Source organism: Amphiprion ocellaris, chromosome 11, assembly GCF_022539595.1.
Source record: "Amphiprion ocellaris isolate individual 3 ecotype Okinawa chromosome 11, ASM2253959v1, whole genome shotgun sequence".
In the NCBI taxonomy this organism is placed as follows: Eukaryota; Metazoa; Chordata; class Actinopteri; family Pomacentridae; genus Amphiprion; species Amphiprion ocellaris.
In genome coordinates, this window is record NC_072776.1 from 9,175,307 (window position 1) to 9,191,319 (window position 16,013).

At 41.6% G+C, this 16,013-nt stretch overlaps 1 protein-coding gene across 1 annotated transcript in view; it reads right to left on the reverse strand.

Annotated features, from left to right (window-relative positions):
• Positions 1–14,352, reverse strand: part of LOC111582171 (electrogenic aspartate/glutamate antiporter SLC25A12, mitochondrial) — a 21,063-nt gene extending 6,711 nt beyond the window's left edge. Inside the window, exons 1-11 of the mRNA XM_023290731.3 lie at positions 14,248–14,352; positions 13,693–13,746; positions 10,591–10,733; positions 8,911–9,026; positions 8,009–8,148; positions 5,777–5,923; positions 5,450–5,588; positions 4,395–4,488; positions 2,899–2,983; positions 1,609–1,690; positions 320–478 (exon numbers count right to left, since the gene is read on the reverse strand). Coding sequence (XP_023146499.1) covers positions 320–478; positions 1,609–1,690; positions 2,899–2,983; positions 4,395–4,488; positions 5,450–5,588; positions 5,777–5,923; positions 8,009–8,148; positions 8,911–9,026; positions 10,591–10,733; positions 13,693–13,746; positions 14,248–14,259 — 1,171 coding nt within the window. The 5' untranslated portion in view covers positions 14,260–14,352. The remainder of the gene's footprint in view (positions 1–319; positions 479–1,608; positions 1,691–2,898; positions 2,984–4,394; positions 4,489–5,449; positions 5,589–5,776; positions 5,924–8,008; positions 8,149–8,910; positions 9,027–10,590; positions 10,734–13,692; positions 13,747–14,247) is intronic.
• Between the last annotated feature and the right edge of the window lie 1,661 nt (positions 14,353–16,013).

The window sequence follows — 16,013 nt, forward strand, 5'->3', positions numbered from 1 at the left end:
TGTTGTATATCACAAGCCTTCAGCACCATTATCAGCACTCGGGCAGAGGCAGATCAGACACTGCTGCTACATGAATACTGCTGGTCATTTTCCTCAGGGAACTCTCCCAGGTACTGAGATAAAGAAAACGTGACCCCTGGGTGCTGCTTTATTCGCTGCTGAACAGGGAGGGCAAAGGTTTCTGGTATCAATTAGCAAACCGTGTTCCTGATATTTGTACACAGGCGAATCCTGATGCTTTCCCATCAGATGGTTTGTTGTGCACATGCTGGCCCTGCACATGTTCTTTTAACGTACTATAAAACCTGCGAAGGATTACCTCTGTAAAATCCAAAGAAGCCCTCGTAGCGGAGCACTTTCTTTGCGCAGTCGAAGCTGTTCTTGTACATCAGCTCTCCTACGAAGGAGCCTGTGGAGCGCTGGTTCTGCATGCGTGTCTTCACCAGGTCGATGGGGTACACAGCCGTGGCGCCGGTGGCTACAGAAACACAGTTTGACAATGATTGGAAGCTTTCTTCCGTTTTTCTAGGAATAGATTTTGACATGTAAACAACATGCTACACATAATGTAAAGGCAAATTTTATAGCTTTCTTTGACACTACTGAGCTGTAGGGCTGCAACAAGGAACAAGATCGCATCTTTAAGTTCATGGTTTTGTTCAACTAACAGTCTAAAATTGAAAGACAGTGAATTTGCAGTCATGTTTGACAAAGAAATTCAGCAAATTCTCATGCTTTAAAAGCTAAAACTAGCAACTATTTGGCCTTTCTTCTCAAAAAAATGACTGGAATTATCAATTATAGTAAAAATTGCCACTTTTTATCTAATTAAAGATCCTTTCTGTTGATCAGCTGGTCAATTAACTAATTAATTCAAGTCCTCTTGTCACACTAATCCGTTTTTTAATGTCCTCTACAACTGAGATGTACAACAATAAGGCTGCAGCTATGTTTAATGATGATGTTTAATGAGATGTGTTTGTGTGTAAACTTATAACAGTCTGGTGACTTACATGGAGCCTGTTTTGGAGAAGCAACGCTGAACCAAGCTCGACTACACCCCTGCTATCAGCTCTACTTGCCATGTCTTGTCTGACATCAAAGGCTGCTGTAATGACTCTCCTCAAACATGCAAACAGCTTGGTCAGCACAGAGGGTGAGAAACAGCTCATTATCGCCACAAAGACACGGCAGTTTCACCGTATGTCTCATGATATGTATCTCTCTCTTTCTGACCCGGCCTGAATTGGCCGCTGCTGAATGACGGCTGATAAATCTTTGCATGTTTGGGGAGACGGACACAGAGTCAGAGTGTGCTCCTATCTGTGGGGCGGTTATGTCAGAGGTTCCCTGTATCAGTTCCCTCCAGTGTAATTAGAGAGGGAGATTCCACAGAGTGCGGTTCCGGAAGATTTGTGTCATTCCAAAGCTCCGACTCCAACGACAGCCTGGAGCCACCGGTGGCACGGCAGCACAATGCCGGGGCCTCACATCACAGCCCTTCTCCTCGCAGCACAATGGCCGGCCCCGGGGCCTCAGCGCGCCAGTCGGCCGGCTAAGGTTACCCCTCGGGCGGGCCGGGGGCTCTGCAGCAGACATGTCACTCACCTCCAGCGATTGAGCCCAGAGTAAACCTGTAGGCAGACTCTGCAGCCTGGAGCCAGACGGACCGAGACGTTTCGTGAGCGTGCTGTATGGGAGAAAAAGACACCGGCGGTCAAATGAATCTGGAGAAAGACAGGAGATCAGAACACTAACCATGAATCGACCGGCTATTAAACTATAGCGAACCAGATACGTTGTGGAAAGGAAAATGCTGCAGAGCACTCAACAATGGTGGAAGGCGATGGAATGTGGACTTGTCATGTAACGTCTGATTCATCACCAGCCGGTATTAAATGTCACAGACAGACTAGCTCTGGATACAGTAAATGACTGTGTGAACCTGGAGCCCCGTGGTGCACACATGCTACATGTGGTGGGCTACAAGCTGAAGGTCCTCTTATTTATACAACAAAGTGTAATTTCTCTCCTATCTGCTAGATCTCTGGATTGGTGTTTGATGTTGAAAGCAGAGACCCTTTTGTTTTCACAGCGGTGCAAGGGAACAGATTAGCCCCACAAGCCTTTTCCATGTACCGATAAGAATCTACATGAATATTACACAGTCCGAGTGAGACTCCGTCCAACTATGTGTGTGTGCAGGTCAGTGACTAACGTCTCCCACACCAGATGAGAAGCCCTTTTCCTCTTCCCAGATGCTTCCAGCGAGGGTTGCATGCTAACAACATCGAGGTCTTGATCAAAGGGTTTAAACAATTAGCCTACTTCCACTAAAGGGCAGGCCTGAGAATTGCAGCATCCCCCCCAAAGGAATCAAATTCCAGACCTCTGAGCATGAGTCCCAGGAGCACGAGTGGCCTGAAAGCTCTGACCACAGCCCCGATACGGAGCTACCCAGCGGAGGCAGGAACTATTTTGTCCTCCCACACCCACCTCGACTCCCACTCCCCTCCTGCCATTAGCAGACTTTGCTAAAGGCACCTAAAACTTCTCAAGCCCCACACTGATAAAAGCCTCTTATTAGCGTCTCAGATGTGTGATTGCAGCTGATGTGGATGTGCAGCTCGGATGAATAAAATAGGGAGAGCCTTTCACAGAGAGGCGCAACGCAACAATCCATTCCTCTTCTATGACTATAATTGGTGTACTTTTATCTGGGAGTTTAAGAAATGCACTTCACAAGGGAAGAAAAACATGGGCACTCCGCTAATTCAGTGCCTGAACATTCTCGCTTTTTTTCGCTCCTCTCTGAGAAGGAAGCCGCGGGAGAAGAGGAAAAGGCTTTGATGAAAGGCAGGAGGATGTGAGGTGTATTAGAGGAGTCACTCAGGCTACCTGTCTATGGGCTTCTGCTAGGTGGTATGGCATAGCTCCTTCCTCCAGCGGGGCTATCCTCTCGATGTCTGCGTGGTTCAGCCGCCTTAACACACAGCAGCAGGGAAGGGAGGGAAGGAGTCAGGCCAGGAAAAAGCCCTGCATCTACTCTGAGCGGCAGCCAGTGATGTAAGATTTTCCACAGACCTTTTACTGCCATATAACTCCAAGTTACTGCAACTTTAATTTGGGTTTATATAAACAACAGACAAACAAAGCTGGATGCGTGCCAGTGGCCCAACAAGTAAATGAAAGTGTTTTGTTACTAAATGTTTGAGAGCAAAATATTCCCCGCTGGCCTGACGCATCATAAAGTCTGCATCCATGTTTTATGTTTGGCTTGTAAATCAGACAGTGGAGCCACCGTTGTTAAACTGAATGAGCAGGAACTTTATCTTTACAGCCAATAAAGGGTCTTGGAACATACCTATTCCATTCATGGTGGAATCTACAAAAACGAAACAAATATAAATTTGAGGACTAGCAGCAGAACCGACCTGAGTAATTGCAACATATTATGGAAAAGTAAAGTCAAGTAAGCTTGTGGAGTCCCTGTTGACATTAGTTCATTTTCTATGCATTGCCCACATGTATCATATCTGTTTCTGCACAAAATGTAGCTTTATGTCTGACTTTGTTGACCCAATAAAGCATTATGCTGCCAGGAACACAAGCTACATGAAAAATGAAACTGGCACCTATAAAAACTGAGAAATCTACAGTGACAACCACTCATATTATTATTAGTTTATTAATGTATCTTTAGTTTTAGGGGTTTTTGAGATGATTGGAAGCTTCACTACTTTCTACTATGTTGTCTATTGTCTGTACAGCTGCTGTGATTAGTCGATTAATCAATTTGTTGTCAAATATTAAATTAATTGCCAACTACTCTGACAATCGATTAGTTGGTTTCAGTAATATTTTTAAGAAAAACAAATCTATATTCTCTGAATGTGAAAATTTCCTAGACCCTCAATAGCAATAAACTGAATATTCGAGGCTTTGGAAAACACAAACTGACATTTTTCACTAGTTTCAGATATAAACTAATTGATTAATCGAGAAACTAATCAACAGTTAATCGACAATGGAAGTGATTGCTATTTGCAGCCTAACTGACTGCGTTGGGTTTTTAAAATGTGTAAGGATGCCTCAACTAAACCTGTTCATAGATCAATTCAGGGGTGTAAAATATTATTTCACAATTTATACACACAAATATAGCAGAAAAAATATTCTAATAAAATATTAAGTCATCTTATTCCAACTAGTTTTGTGCTTTTTTTCAATGACAGTCCACATATGTCTGTAAATGACTGAAACTATCGATATAGAATGGTATTTTTTAACAGCTTTTCTTAGCTTGTCTCTGCATGTACAAGTAAACTTTTGTTACTGCTCAGCATAAAACATGTTCAATGATCAATACACAGGTCTACACTTCAGGTTCTTACCCAGAATGAGAGTGGAGACCAACCAGCTGGTACAGGATGTCAATCTCCATGGGAGTGATCTGACCAAACTTATTTGCAGCATGAACAAACTCCTCTATGATTCAACAAAGAGATAAAACAGTCAAACAAACAGAATTTCAGTCATTTAAAAACTTCAATACTTTACAGTCAAACCAAAGGAGGCTGAGAGGTTAAACATGTCAGGTGTTTTCTACAGTAGGCTTGTGTTACATAGTATTTGCAAATAGTGTTGATTGTTCATTTTGGTGTTACTGTTTTAGTACGGACGTTTGCTGCTAAACAGGATATTTAGAGAGGTTACAGGAAAGTATTCAAAACTAATTCTGCATGTGCTTTACCTCCTTCTCCCGGAGCAGCGCTAACTGAACATGCATTCTCTCTGCAGCACCCTGCATCACTCTTTTATACGTGCTCTATATTCAGTTCTTTACTGCTGCCCGCTGAGAAGCTCCATTGCCATCAGGTGGTCTTTCTAAAAGGAAACCTAATGGTAGTTGTTGAAGGAGGGAAAAGAGTTAGTTATTCACTTCCCCCACAAAGAGGTTCCTGTCAGATTCAAGGATTGCAGCCTCTGGTTAGAAGCCTGCCTCGCTGATCTTGAGAACTGCAATGATATGTTTTCCTGTGACTGACAGCTGACATGCGAGTGTTTGCTTTTATCTTAATGATATTTGATATGTTTGGTACCAAATAACAATAATTATTTGCAAATACTATTGGCCCAAAGTCTTTTACTACAAAGAGGAAAGTCATGAAGAGGAAGTCTAAAGTGTGTATCTCAATGGAAAACACAATTAGGAGCAGATGCGACTGACAGTACGACTATCAGTTACTCAGGTATACATGTAGGGGGGGTGATCTGATTACCAGATTAAAAATGTTCATTTACCTTCGTAATTTAGTGCTACAGTAAATGTTCCCTGTGTGTTCACTCACACCACTCTGTCAAGAAAGTCACAATATGATGGAACAGCTACATTTCATATCACATAGATAATGCACACATGACTATTTCAGGAGACGCTTGCGAGCACCTTTGGTAACAAGAGTGTCTCTGTGCGTGCCGGCCAGGGTGCTGTAAATCTTGCGAACCAGCTCCATGTTGTTGAGGAGGGCATTGAAGGCATTGAAGTAGGAGAAGCTCACCATGTGGGAGGTGCTGCCTCCTGCAGCCTACGGAAAGATCCAAAGTCTGTCATTCCTTCAGGATAAGAAGACTACACATGGGTCATATTAGGTTCCTCTAAATTCTTCTCTACCTGTTAAGTGTCTGCAGTTGTTTGAAATATAAATTACTAACATGGATGTCCGAGCTAACAGTAGACTCTCGTGTCCCTGTTTTAAAAATTTAACAAACTCACTGAAACCAGATTCTCCTCAACAAATGGAGTCAGCATGTGGTGTCTGATGGTGGCCATGATGTCGCTGAAGTCCAAGGCAGTGATGGTGCCACTTTTGTTCTTGTCTTTTTGTGCAAACGCCTGGCGAGCGTGCTCAAACTGCAGCTCCTGCAGCAACACAACACAGACGCACACACAGAAGAGGTCAAGCTGTTAGCTGGTTAAAAAAAAAAAAAAAAAAGCAAAGAGGAACAAGGAGCATCGCATTACGAGTCAGCGGTGAAATGGAACTTTGCAGGAAGAAAGTATAATGATATCAGCGTTAGACAGATGTGAGAGTCATCAGATTTGACAGTGTCAGACACTGGCTTTTGTAATCACCACTGTCTCTCCGGAGACTAATGGAAACCATGTCCCGAGGAGTCTGATCCCAGAGCCGAGCGGCTGGTGAGATGGTCGGCAGGTGTGTCTGATGATTCGACATGACAACCATGCAATCAGAAGGGGATGCAGGGGGAGGGCGACCCCGGGTCAACGTCTGCTGTCAAGGCTCATCGTATAAAACTGGAGGATTGTGGCCCAACGTCACTGCAATACTGAGCCGTTTCTTCATCCTCACACTCTGGTTCTGATAACCTAATCAGTGGATTGTTGCTGAAGACTAATTCTCACAATGTTTGCTGATTATACTGTCGAAAACCCCTGATGATGCTTCGTCGTCACCTCACAAACACACTTTACCCCACCGTGTCTGCACTCAAGACTTCGAATAACAAACAATCAAATCCACACACAAACTTGTACTTGCTCATATTTTAAGCAATACTCTGTAGAAACTGAATGTGCTTGGACACGACAGAAAAACAAGATAATACTAATGATAGATGTAAATGAAACCCTGCACACACAAGGGTCTTTGGTGTAGCGGTGGGAAGCTCTAGTCAAGTATGATAAACCACAAAGTGCTGTGAGGGATCCCACACTGAAGTGGAGACGGAGCGCAGCCTGCATAACTCTCGGACCACCCAGCTTCTACTTTAGACCACAGCCTTCGACTCCAAACCAGGTTCTTCCATCGTACTGCTGCTTTCACTGTACAGAAGTCTCAGCGAGGTACAGGCAATGACCAATAAAGCAAAACAACAACATTAATGGCACACTAGGCCACCGCAAACCACCAAAACGTTGCAACTCCCCACTCGCCTCTTTTTCAATTATGTTAAGAGATCACGAAGGACATGTAGTTCGCTTTATGTCACGTTTCCATTTGTCCCCCAGCTGCATAAAAATGCTTCATCACACGAAGAATAGTTCTGCATTTATTGATGCACAAAATGTTTTATAGCATATCGTGCTGCATTTCTGGACCAAACCGTGTTAAGTGTCTGCTTTTGCAGAAACTAACTTACTTGTAAATTCCGAAAAATGCTAGAGCTGCAACTAATGATCAATTTCACTGTCAATTAATCTGTTTATTATTTTCTTGATTAAGCAACAAGGTGTTTGGTTTAGAAAATGCCAGAACACTGTGAAAAATGTTGATTAATGTTTCCCAAAGTCCAAGATGACATCCTCAACCCTCCAAAAATTGGTTCACGATCGCAGAGGAGAAAAATATTCACATTTATGAGGCTGGAACCAGAGAAATTTTACACTTCTTCTTTAAAAAATACTCACATTGATTATGAAGTTATCAAAATAGTTGCTGGTTATTTTAATTGTTGACAGCTAATTGATTTATCGATTAATCGTCGCAGTGTTATTTACATTACAATGTTTGACTTTTTAAGAATAAGAACAAAAACCAAGGCCAATCCCCACTTTAATTCATTAAGTTGTAAGTTGCCACTTTAAGAGTGGATTAGATTCTTGACTATTTTTTGGCCTGGCATCATGTAAATTATATGTAATATAAATGGCTATGAGACTTCAAGGTGGTCATTTTTACTCATTGGTTTCTGGAAAATCTATTATTTTGAGAGCTTTAGAGGAGCTGGTAGGTGGATTTTTTTAGTTTTGGACAGAGTCAGGCTGGCTGTTTTCATGTGAAGCTGAGGTGGTGGTTTAATATTTACTACAGATACAACAGCAGTGTCTTCTCGTCTGACTCTTTGCATTAAAGCAAAAAACCTTATTCCCCCTCAAAAATATTCCTTTAGTTGTAGAAACTAGATGATTGTCTGTGACACTTAGCTCGTGTTTATCATGCAGCTCATCAGCTTTGGGAAAAAACCCAAAGATAAAAGTCTTTACCTGTAGAAACTGAGTGAACTCTGTGTAGCTGAGGTTCTTGTTTCTTTCATGGCCGAAGTGTAGCCTGATGAACTCACAGTCCCAGTTGAAGGGAATGTGGTGATGAACTGTCGTCTGGCTGAAGATGTCTCGTACATTTTCTGGAAGAGCGAGACACGAGTGAGCGATAATAAACCACAGAAGAAAAAAAACATGCAAGATGCAGCTATAGCGTCCATCCCGCATGCTCACTGCATTCATAGAGAACCTCGTTAAAGGAAAAACTCAATTTGGAAGCTATAGAGGCTGTTTGACAGCCCCTCACTCCTTTTTTTACTATTTTCAGGGTTGCGAGTTCTTCTAGGAAATTTTCCTTTATGGAGGCCCATTGCACAGAAAGAGCACAGCAGCCGCTTCTTTGTCAGACTGTCTTGGTTTATGACTCACTGGATTCATTTCTCTTTGTGTCAGATGGAGCTGGGTATAATGTGATGTTCCACACAGCTTGATGTGGTCCTGCCCTGAGATGAGACCTGAACAATCCACACTGCTGTGATAACCTATAGTAAACCCAAAAAAACATGCCTACCACTACATTTATCGACTGCACATGCTTTAGTAAGAACAGCACTTCCACACTGTTTAATGTTAGACTCAAATGCACCTTGAACCCCCCTCTTACATTCAATTTTACTACTTTCCATCATCATTGTTTCTGTTACTTTTACATTAAAACAACGACAAAACAATAAAGCACCTTACGACACCCTTTATTACCTACATGAAGTCAACATCTTTAGTTGCTATAATGTTATGCTGTTTAAATTATGCTCTATGTGCGTAACATTAAGCGTAGTCTCCTGTAGTTGAGCACGAAGTACACCCCCACACCAGTGTGCTGACGTTAACTACCATGTACATACCAAATGAGATGTTCCCTGTGCCAGTCTTGTCAAACAACTGAAAGGCAACTATGAACATGGCATCCGGGGCACATAGTACTGATTCAAAGGCCAGAAACTCCTGGAAAGAGATCAATCTGTTTGGACAAGAAAGAAAAAAGTGCTCTCTGAACAAAAGGTGCAAGTATCTTTGACAAAGTTACAAAAGCTGCAATTAACATCACAGTCTATCCTGCCAGCTGGATTGACCAGAGAAACAAACCCACTAAGTACTTACTGATAAGGACACTGACTGATGTCAAGCAAAGAAATGTAGTAGTATTATGTAGTCGAGCTTCAAAGTCCATTTTTGACTGTGAAAACAGCGGTTGATGAAATTATTTCACCTCGAGGTGCATTTAGTGGCCCTTCTGGAGCTTTCGATCACCCCGCCAGCTGTGACAGACTGCTGACGCCAAATTTGCAATTTTTTTGGGTGGCAAATTTCTCCTCTATTTGTATCATAAATTCCACTCACTGTCCACTTTATTAACTACACAGAAAAAAAAATCTAATGCAATCCAATAACAGCAACACTTCTGCAATAAACTGGACTCTGCTGACATTTTCAAAAACTTCTATTTCATCTGTATTATTAACAACATCAATATTAGGAACACTTTTAAATGTACTATTAGTACCCGTTACACAACCAGCATTGGATTACATTAGATTTCACAGGTATAAAGTGGCTGCATATATCATTCATATTATTAAATTACAATGAACTTTAAAGCTCAAATTTTAAACCAACACTGACAAGATATCCGCAATGTACTCACAAATAAAACATCTAAGGACCCTGAGGTGAATTTTGCTGCTCGTTGTTGTGGAAATCTCACTGCTGATGTACATTTTAATTAAAGGTTAATTAAAGAGTTTACTGTCTGTGCAGCTATGATCAGGTACTTCACAGATAATTGGCTGATCTTATCAATGGATCGGCCGTTGACTGATAAAAGTGGTTATTTTACTATGCAAACATCCCTGGGATCAATCATTAACAGTCTCTGGCATCTGCTACTGTTTTGTTTTGTGCTTCAGTGAACCTGTAGAACATGTAAAGGAAGCAATATGATGATGCGTACAAGGTTTGCTTTGTCATTAATACCCAAAAGCTCATTTTAGCTCATTCTGAACTGATGATTAAGACGTCATAGTTACAATATTGACGTAATAAATGCACAGGGATTTGCTTTTATGATTTAAGTGCAGGGATATATCAATAGATAAAGTACTGACATAATTACATATTCACATTTAACACAACATATCCCTCATATAGCAGCTAATAAAGCATTGTTTTGTGCCTCTGTCAGTTAAGACTGACAGGCTTTTTGTGCAATAATTCCTGTTTGTATACTGTAGGACTGCGCTGGCAGCTTGTAATCTGCAATTTACAGCTTTACTTGGAACTTACACGGCTCTCAGGACAAGCTGCATAAGTAGAAATATCACGTTCAGTATGCAAAGAAAGGCGAAGATGGAATTTCAGACCACAAAAAGGTATTAGAGCTAACACCGGAGATAAAAAAAAAAGTATCCTAAATTCAAAACAGTTGGTACACACTAAAAATAAAGGGGAAAAAAGGTGTTGTCAGTATTGTACATGTTTGAAACATCTGCAACAACAACTTTCATTGCATGACTGTGGTTACTAACCCATCTTTAGTGGTATCAGCCACTCCGGCTATCAGCTCCACAGTTTTGGGATTGTGTTGAGGCTGTGTGTGCAGACCCAGGTAACTCTGCACAAAGTCCCTGGGGGTCATGTAATGCTCTCCATCCTCCACCACGCTGGCATACTGCGAAGGAGATGCAGAGAGAGCTGTAAACGTTGCATAGATGTTAAACGTGGAGCGACATGTGGATTTAGATTGAGCATCTGCAAGGTAGAAATCCTATTGTGTGCACACAAAAGGCGAGGACGTGCAGCTCTTTCGATGGATATCTCTTTTCTTTGTAACAATAAGATGTTTGTGCTCTGCTTTCTTGTACAAGCACGCAGAAATCTCAGTTTACTGGCCCTACACAGTATTTTACATTTATACAATGCTTTGCTGCACCCCATAATGACAGACAGTACTGAAAAGCATCAGTCTCTTTCAAAGCATTGTCATCCTTTCACTTCATTTAGGGGAGACTAGCAGTACATCTCCTGACACTACACACAACCATGTGCATCTCATTCTCAGAGAAGCTATTAAAAAGCAAAATAATAGACGCATGAAGCAAACTGTGTCCTACACCAGTGGTTGAGATGATTACCAGATATCAAACAAAATTTAAAAAAAGATAAAAAATACTAGTTAAATTTAACCACAAGTGGGATCATGAGTCTCTGACATGGTTATTTTGGAGGTTAGGGGCTAAAAACCCTGTGTTACAGGGTCATAAGTATGTTCTCCAGACCATAAAATCTAATAAATAGTTTTATTAAAAGTGGTTTTGTGTTAGGGGAACAGTGTATTACTATGTTTTGCCCTTTTTCTTTTAGGAGCAGTACAGCTGAGAGTTCATTTTCAGGGAAATCCTGTTCACACTTATTCGAATCTGGAAGTTGCAGTGGAACATTTGGGAGTTCAGGGTTTTGCTCGGGGCCATATTAGAGGACAGCTAGTGCTGCTGTTTCATTTTCTCCACCCAAAGTCATTCTGTTTGTCTTGGGCTTGAACTGGGACTCCAGCCTTAAGGCCACCACTACCAAACATCAGGATAAGCTGTTCTTTATGTATTCTTTATGTAATTTTATATCACATAATGGATAAATGTTGTGATCAAGTATATTTTTCAGACTTTTTTATTATTAAAGTTATTTTTGGGGCCTTTATTTTAGAGGACAGTGGAGAGAGAGACAGGAAACGTGGGGAGACGGGTGGGGAAAAGACATGCAAACAGCCATGGGTCAGACTTGAGCCCATGTCCGTTACGTCAGGGACTATAGCCTCTGTTTATGGGTCCCCAGCCCAACCTGTTGAGCTACCTGGGAACCCTTTTCCAGAAATTTAACTGAGCAAACACTTAAGCAGGCAGTGTTAACATAGTGAATCCAGGGCCTGAAAAATCAAGGTGCTTCACCACATGAATAAAAACAATTATCTAAACCTTAAACCCCCAAAACCAGCCAGTGGGTTTAAAAGGAATGTTGTCTTCAAAAAAAAATTCTACCGCTTATTGGCGCCAGAAACTGTAAAAACGGAGAGAGATGTTTGGCTTTCAGCTCTCTGATGGTCCTTGAACTAATCATATGTGACGTGTGGTTACATCAGAAGATTTAACCACACTGGAGCTGAAATCAGGACACGATCCTTCATGTCGAACTGTAAAATTCACAACAATAAATGACTGTGCTAATTAGATTCAGTCTAAAACTAAAAAATCTGCGCTCTTTCTGTGTAGCCAGTAGTGACTCAGCTGCCACATGACAAAAATTTAGGGACATTTCAGCTGAGCTGAAGGCTGTGTTTATACAGAGGACATAGGAGACAAGTATGGAAGCAAATGACCAATGTATGAGGTAAAATATCTGCAGTCAGTGGGATCAATATTTGCTCCAGCATTGGTAACACCTGTAGAGTTTGCACATGCTCATTCCAGGTTTTTTTCTAATTTTTGTAGAATTAATAGTCAAGGAAGTTCAGCTTGGTTTGTTTTCATGGTTTATGGCATTATAAAAGTCTCATACTGTACTAACTTTTTAAAAAACATCCCTCTACTTCTAGCCTTGGTTGTTGTTTCCACAGAGGTGCAAGACTTCATATTGGAGTCAAAAATGAACTCACAGTGAGCAAAAATGTGCTTCAAGTTCATGGGGTTCATATTAAAATAGCACTCCTGCTCACTAATTTGAAATCTTCTAATTAATTTTAATTGACAGAATGCATAAAATACAATCACAACAAATCAACACCATCAACTTCTGATTGGCCTTGTGCTGCGAATGTGTTTCTCTCCGTTTACCCACAGCAAAGCATGCAGTGCAGCCCCGTGCTGAACCTGAGATCTCCGGCAGGCTTTAAGACGTACGGTCATTTTTAGAGCCTGGGTTGGGTTTCAAGTTGGAACCGAGATAGCTCTGGAAACACAAGCACCGCATGAACTGGCAACAGAAAGGCCAAACTCATGGGTCTGAGCCAAGCCCAGATAGAGAGAGCGTGAGATGAACAGAGCAGGAGTGTGGGAGGAGATCTCCATGCCAAGTGGTTTCAGGGCTACAATTCAATGCACTCTGCTGAATTAATGTTTTAAGCGAAAATATTAATTCCGAGCAATTTATTGCCACATTTCTCCGTCACATGATTGTGTGTCTATTCACCCTCACAGTAGGCCTCAAGTAGTTCTTAATCAAATTATCAAGCAGGCAGAGTGAGCTTCCAGTAATTAACTCTTCCACCTGAATATGCACCGCAAATTATGCAGCCCCGGTACAAGCTGAGTGGCGAGAAGTTCAGGGTCTGTCAGGCGACTTGGAATTGAAATCAGGAACAAGTTTATTCCTCAAACAAGACCTGTTGGGTGTAAACAAACCTACAAGGTGGACGGCGGATGATGAGAAAATCATGCTTAAGATCAATGCAAAGTCAAAGCGAAGGGAGATTCTCTGTTTAAGCAGATCCAAAATTAGTATTTGTGTGACCTTTACTGAACTATGTATCCCAGTGGGCACCGCAGAAGCTACTCACTGCTTGCAACATGTTAGTAGACTTTTTACAGAGGGTCCTTGTATGGATTTGTGCACTTTTTGTGTCCAAAAGTTTCTCTTACCTTCAGAAAAATAGCCTTCAAGTCATGGGGGTCTCCTCTTTTTGTTGCTTGCACCTAGAACACACAAGGAATTTGCAGTGAAAAAAAAGAACATCATGACTATAGTTTGGGTTTTCAGCAGGCAACTCTGTCATCAATACAGCTGAAGTTCAGCCTCAGTGTTTAGCTTTGATTTTAACGCAGGATCGATCAGAGACGACTCTAACAACCACAGCAGCGCCCTGCATGTGGAAATAAACCGTGCTGCGATTATTCCCCCCCTCTTTTTTCCCCTCCTCAGGCTGCGAGAAAAAAAAAACAAACCCCACATCTGTCACATGTAGAAAAGCAGCAGAAGGAAAGAAATGACAGCAGCGGAGTGATCGAGGCCGGCAGAGATGCGCCTGTGTAAAGATGCACAGATTCACATAAAGGGGGACTCCGCTGCGTTTTTACACAGAGGCGCTTTTAAAGCGGCGCACACGACAAGTCCTCCGCGTCCCGCAGCGCAAAAGCCCGCAGCCGCTTTAACCGCCTTTAAAACGAAAATGTGACAAGAAATATTGACGGAGTCACCTTGACCGCCATGCTGGATGTGACGTCAGCCGCAGTGAAGTGGCGCAGGCGCTGGACATCAGGAGGACAGACCGACAGACAGACACTCAGGACCCAGACGGGACGCTAAATTTAGATGATATTGTCCCCCGTGAGCGATCAGGACGAGCCGAGGAGCCGCTGGATGCTCCGGACTTAGAAACCTGCTCAGCACATGTTGCAATATTTCCTGACTGCTCGGGTCAAACCAGGACACTGAGCTGCTCTGATGCAGCCTGCAGACAATCCTCTGCACTGAATGCGTTTAATATGACTAAATTCATGGCTGGTTAAAGAAAAAAAAAGACAAGAATGCGAACAATATTTTCATCTCTGTGTTTTTTTTCTTATCTCAGCCTGAAGTATTGAAATAGCAGTTAATAATAAAATGTCTCAAAAGAATTTCCCATAGTCTAAAAAAAGTCACGAAAATTAACCAATAATGTGCAGGGTCAGTATATAAGTGAGGGACTTTTGAAGTCCATGAGATAAATCTTGCATACGTTTTTATAAAAATTAAAATAATAATAATAATAGTAATAATAATTTTATGTTCGTTATGAGCATGTCTTTACAAAATTTTCCTGCCTAAGTAAAATTTTTAGGTTACGACTCTAAAGTTTTTTTAATTTGACCAAACAATTCCCTCTGACTTATTGAATGTTAAGGTTAAAACCCTACACAATATATGAAATGAAAACGTACCTTACGAAATAAATGTTAAGATCAAGACACAACAGTATTATTAGTTATGCAAATGTGCCTGACTATATATTTCACACCTACAATAATACAAACTTGAACAAACTACCTGACTAATCTAGATGGTGTGTGTGTGCGTGTGTGTGTGTGTCTGTGTATGTATGGGTGTAGATGTGTGTGTGGGCGTGTGTATGTGTGTGTGTGCTTCTGCAGTTGTGTGCATATATGTATATATGGAGGGAGGGAGGGATGGGTTTTCTTGTTTTAAATGTTTTAAATGTTTTAAAGTATTTTACATTTTTAACTGTATGAAAGTGCTCTATGAATAAAGTTTGATTTGATTTGATTTGAGATGATAGTTTAAGGTTAAGATGGGAAGTGGGTTCAATTCCAGCTCACGGCCCTTTGCTGCAGGTTTTCCCCATTTTCTTCTTCCTACTTTCCTATCTGCCTCTCTACAAACCTGTCCAATAAAGGCAACAAAAGGCCAAAAAAATAACTTTAAAAAAAAACAAAAAACAGAGAGAGACCTCCAGGCCCAGGGAGGGCAGATATCTGCCATGACTGGTTAGGGTGAAGGTGAAAGGGAGAGAAAAAAGGGTAAAAACACACTGTGTTCCTTGCAACAATATATTTATTTGGGCTGCACAGTGGCTTGGTGGTTAGCACTTTCACCTTGCAGCTAGAAGGTCCCTGGTTCGCGTCCCCATCTTCCTGGGATCTTTCTGCATGGAGTTTGCATGTTCTTGTGGGTTTCTGCGAGTACTCCGGCTTCCTTCCACTGTCAGAAAACTTGCTGAGGTTAACTGGTAATTCTAAATTGTCTGTAGGTGTGAATGTGAGTGATTGTTTGCCTCTATACGTAGCCCTGTAATAGACTGGTAACCTGTCCAGGTGTCCCCTGCCTTCACCCTAAGTCAGCTGGGAAAGACTCCAGCCCCCCGTGACTCTGATGAGGATTAAGCGGTGTATAGATATTGAATGGATGGATGGATTTTGGTATCAGACCTTGATAATGAAAAAAATATAAAGATCTGGCACTAAAA